Here is a 2570-nt window from a genome sequence, read left to right as displayed (position 1 = left end):
TACCACGTGACGGATTTCCATTGTTATGAGTTTTTTTTTATTATCTTATCTAATCTAACCTTATATAACCTAATAAGTTTCTAATATGTACATTTTAGTTACTTTTATAATAATAAATAAAGAATACACATGAAAAACAAGAAGTATAGTACCCAGCTTCAAAAATTTCACAAACCATCTCACTTCCTCTTTCCCCCACATCAACCACTGACTTTACTCTCTCTTTAAAATGAGAAAACAATACCATAACGGTTTGTGTACCAAGTCACACAATTGTAGTTAATATTATATCCCTGCTGAACATCCACTTTACACAGAAATGTTGATAAACTGAGTCACAGTTTCAATTTGACAGCACAATACATATATAAGGGATTTTCTCAGTTGTGCCAATCCGTCATATATGTTTCTTTTTGCGGTTAGGCTGAGTGAACATATGTAAACTAAGTAGACAAAGACAGCTCAAGCAAAAGTGCAATAAAAAACATCGTTTCATGCTAAAGTATGACACACCAAAAAAGTTTCCTTTTCGTAATACATTAAATTAGCTATTTAATTGTTACTTACGTTTTCTGGGGCTTGTCTTTTTCATGACCTAATATAAAAATAAGAGAGAAGTGCATTAGCGAAATCTGATACAAAAATATTCTCAAAGTAATACAATGGAATAATTCTGTCATTATTTTGATGAACGATACAGCTATTTCTCCTTTAGCACAACACAATAAAACTTCGATATTTGTGATTTAAATTATCTTCACGTTCTTTGATTTTATACAAAGTTTGATGTACAGTCATGAGTAATTAGATTTTTTGAGTCAAAAGACATTAATTTAACAGACAAGTAATTAATTTGTTTGTTTTGTTTGTTATTTTGGGATTAATAAAATTCACTTGGAAATCGTAAAATTAAGTTGATTCAAAGTATGTGAATTCATGGTATTAAGAACAACATACAGAATATTCAACTTGTCATACATCCCAAAATTGTACTTTATTTTCCAACCAATGTAAGTGTATATATATATATATATGGAGAAAGTTCAACAGTGAACAAGTCACAAAACAAGCGAAGTACTTTACTTTCTTAAATTACGTTTAATAGCAAAGTTTATTGTAAATAACACAAAATATGAAGCTTCAAATTCTGTAGTGTATCCATAATATCAACTCTGTATTGTATAACTTTTGTGATATTTTGGTTTCGTATTTTTGGAAATTATCATGACTATTGTAGCATAAGAAATAACTTATGGATGTACGTATGTACTTGAACAATATTACAATACATAGATAGATCATGGTTACATTAGAGCATTGAGACATTTGTTAGAAAAAAACATTTTTGATTCAAAATCCTATCTAGACATTTCCATTGTAGAGATTTGCATTAAACATAAATGATTCATTTGACGGATATATAATGTTCTTTATGATTAATTCAGAGAAACTATTTGATATATAACAATTTTATCCTTAATGTTTAAGTAACTTTCAAAGGCTATTTGGGGCAAGAAGACCATAAATGGGATTTTTACATAATTTGAAATATGAGTAACGATATATATAGACATATATATGAAACTTAGGTTTCACATTTTCATCCAAAGCTTTCTCACGTGTATTGTCCATATGCTCTGTTAGCGGTACTGTATTAGAATCCGGGATAACTAAAAGCAATGCCTAAACTACGTTATTCATAACTTGTTACCGAACACTCTTGTTTATAATTATTGAGTACCATTTGTATTTAGTAGCTATATTTTTCTTATTTTATATTGTAAGCACGACACTTGTACAATAAATATTATATCTTAGTTTGGTAAAAAAATAATAAGAATAAATATTAAGGATAGCCATTATTGATCAGCGTGAGTAGGTAGCGAATGATTTTGATAAACCTGTAGAAATGTGCATTAAGCTGTCAGATGCTAGGCTACGAATAAATGCTCCATCATATAATGTTAGAGAAATTCGTATTTTAATCTTATGCATGATTCACATTTACCTGTAAAGTTTTATAAAAAATCATTGGATCAGTCAATACAACTGGCGCACCATCGCCTAGAGAACTCCTCTGTTGAAACCTTGCTTTGAGTATAAGTGGTTCTGATGAGGGAGATATGCAAGTCTACATTTACATACACAACAGATTACAAATCAAGCTTAAGGTGCTAATTTCCTAAATTATTTGCTTGTTGCACAATAAGGAGAACTCCCAAAAATCGTAAAAGTTCTCTAGTTGGGAATGAAGTGGGAATTGATTTAATTCATATATGAAGAAGCAAGAACCATCTTCCAAAATCGCATATGCTACCATGTTTATTGTTTTATGGTTTTGTTACGACAGCGGAAGTCATGTGACGCTAGTAACACGTCATGGGCTTCTAGAAAGTTCATGTCCGTTCGTGAAGCCTCGAGTGTTTACTAGATGTGCGGTATTCTTGTATATAAGACCGCCAAGAAGTGACGGCAACAATGGAATTGAATTGCAGACAGAGATGGAGACGGACAATTGAGTCAAGCGCGTGAATCGTTCGTTTGTTGTGGAATATAGCGTTTGTTTACGT

The 2570-nt window shown here is 31.0% G+C and overlaps 1 protein-coding gene across 1 annotated transcript in view; it reads right to left on the bottom strand.

The window, feature by feature from the left end:
* LOC106457288 (nephrin-like) overlaps positions 1-2570 on the bottom strand; it is a 37195-nt gene that overhangs the window by 11448 nt on the left and 23177 nt on the right. Inside the window, exon 7 of the mRNA XM_022383147.1 lies at positions 568-595. Within this exon, the coding sequence (XP_022238855.1) occupies positions 568-595 (28 nt within the window). The remainder of the gene's footprint in view (positions 1-567; positions 596-2570) is intronic.

The sequence above is a fragment of the Limulus polyphemus genome, unplaced genomic scaffold (genome assembly GCF_000517525.1).
Source record: "Limulus polyphemus unplaced genomic scaffold, Limulus_polyphemus-2.1.2 Scaffold312, whole genome shotgun sequence".
NCBI classification, from domain to species: Eukaryota; Metazoa; Arthropoda; class Merostomata; order Xiphosura; family Limulidae; genus Limulus; species Limulus polyphemus.
This window is presented reverse-complemented; position numbering and strand designations above follow the sequence as displayed.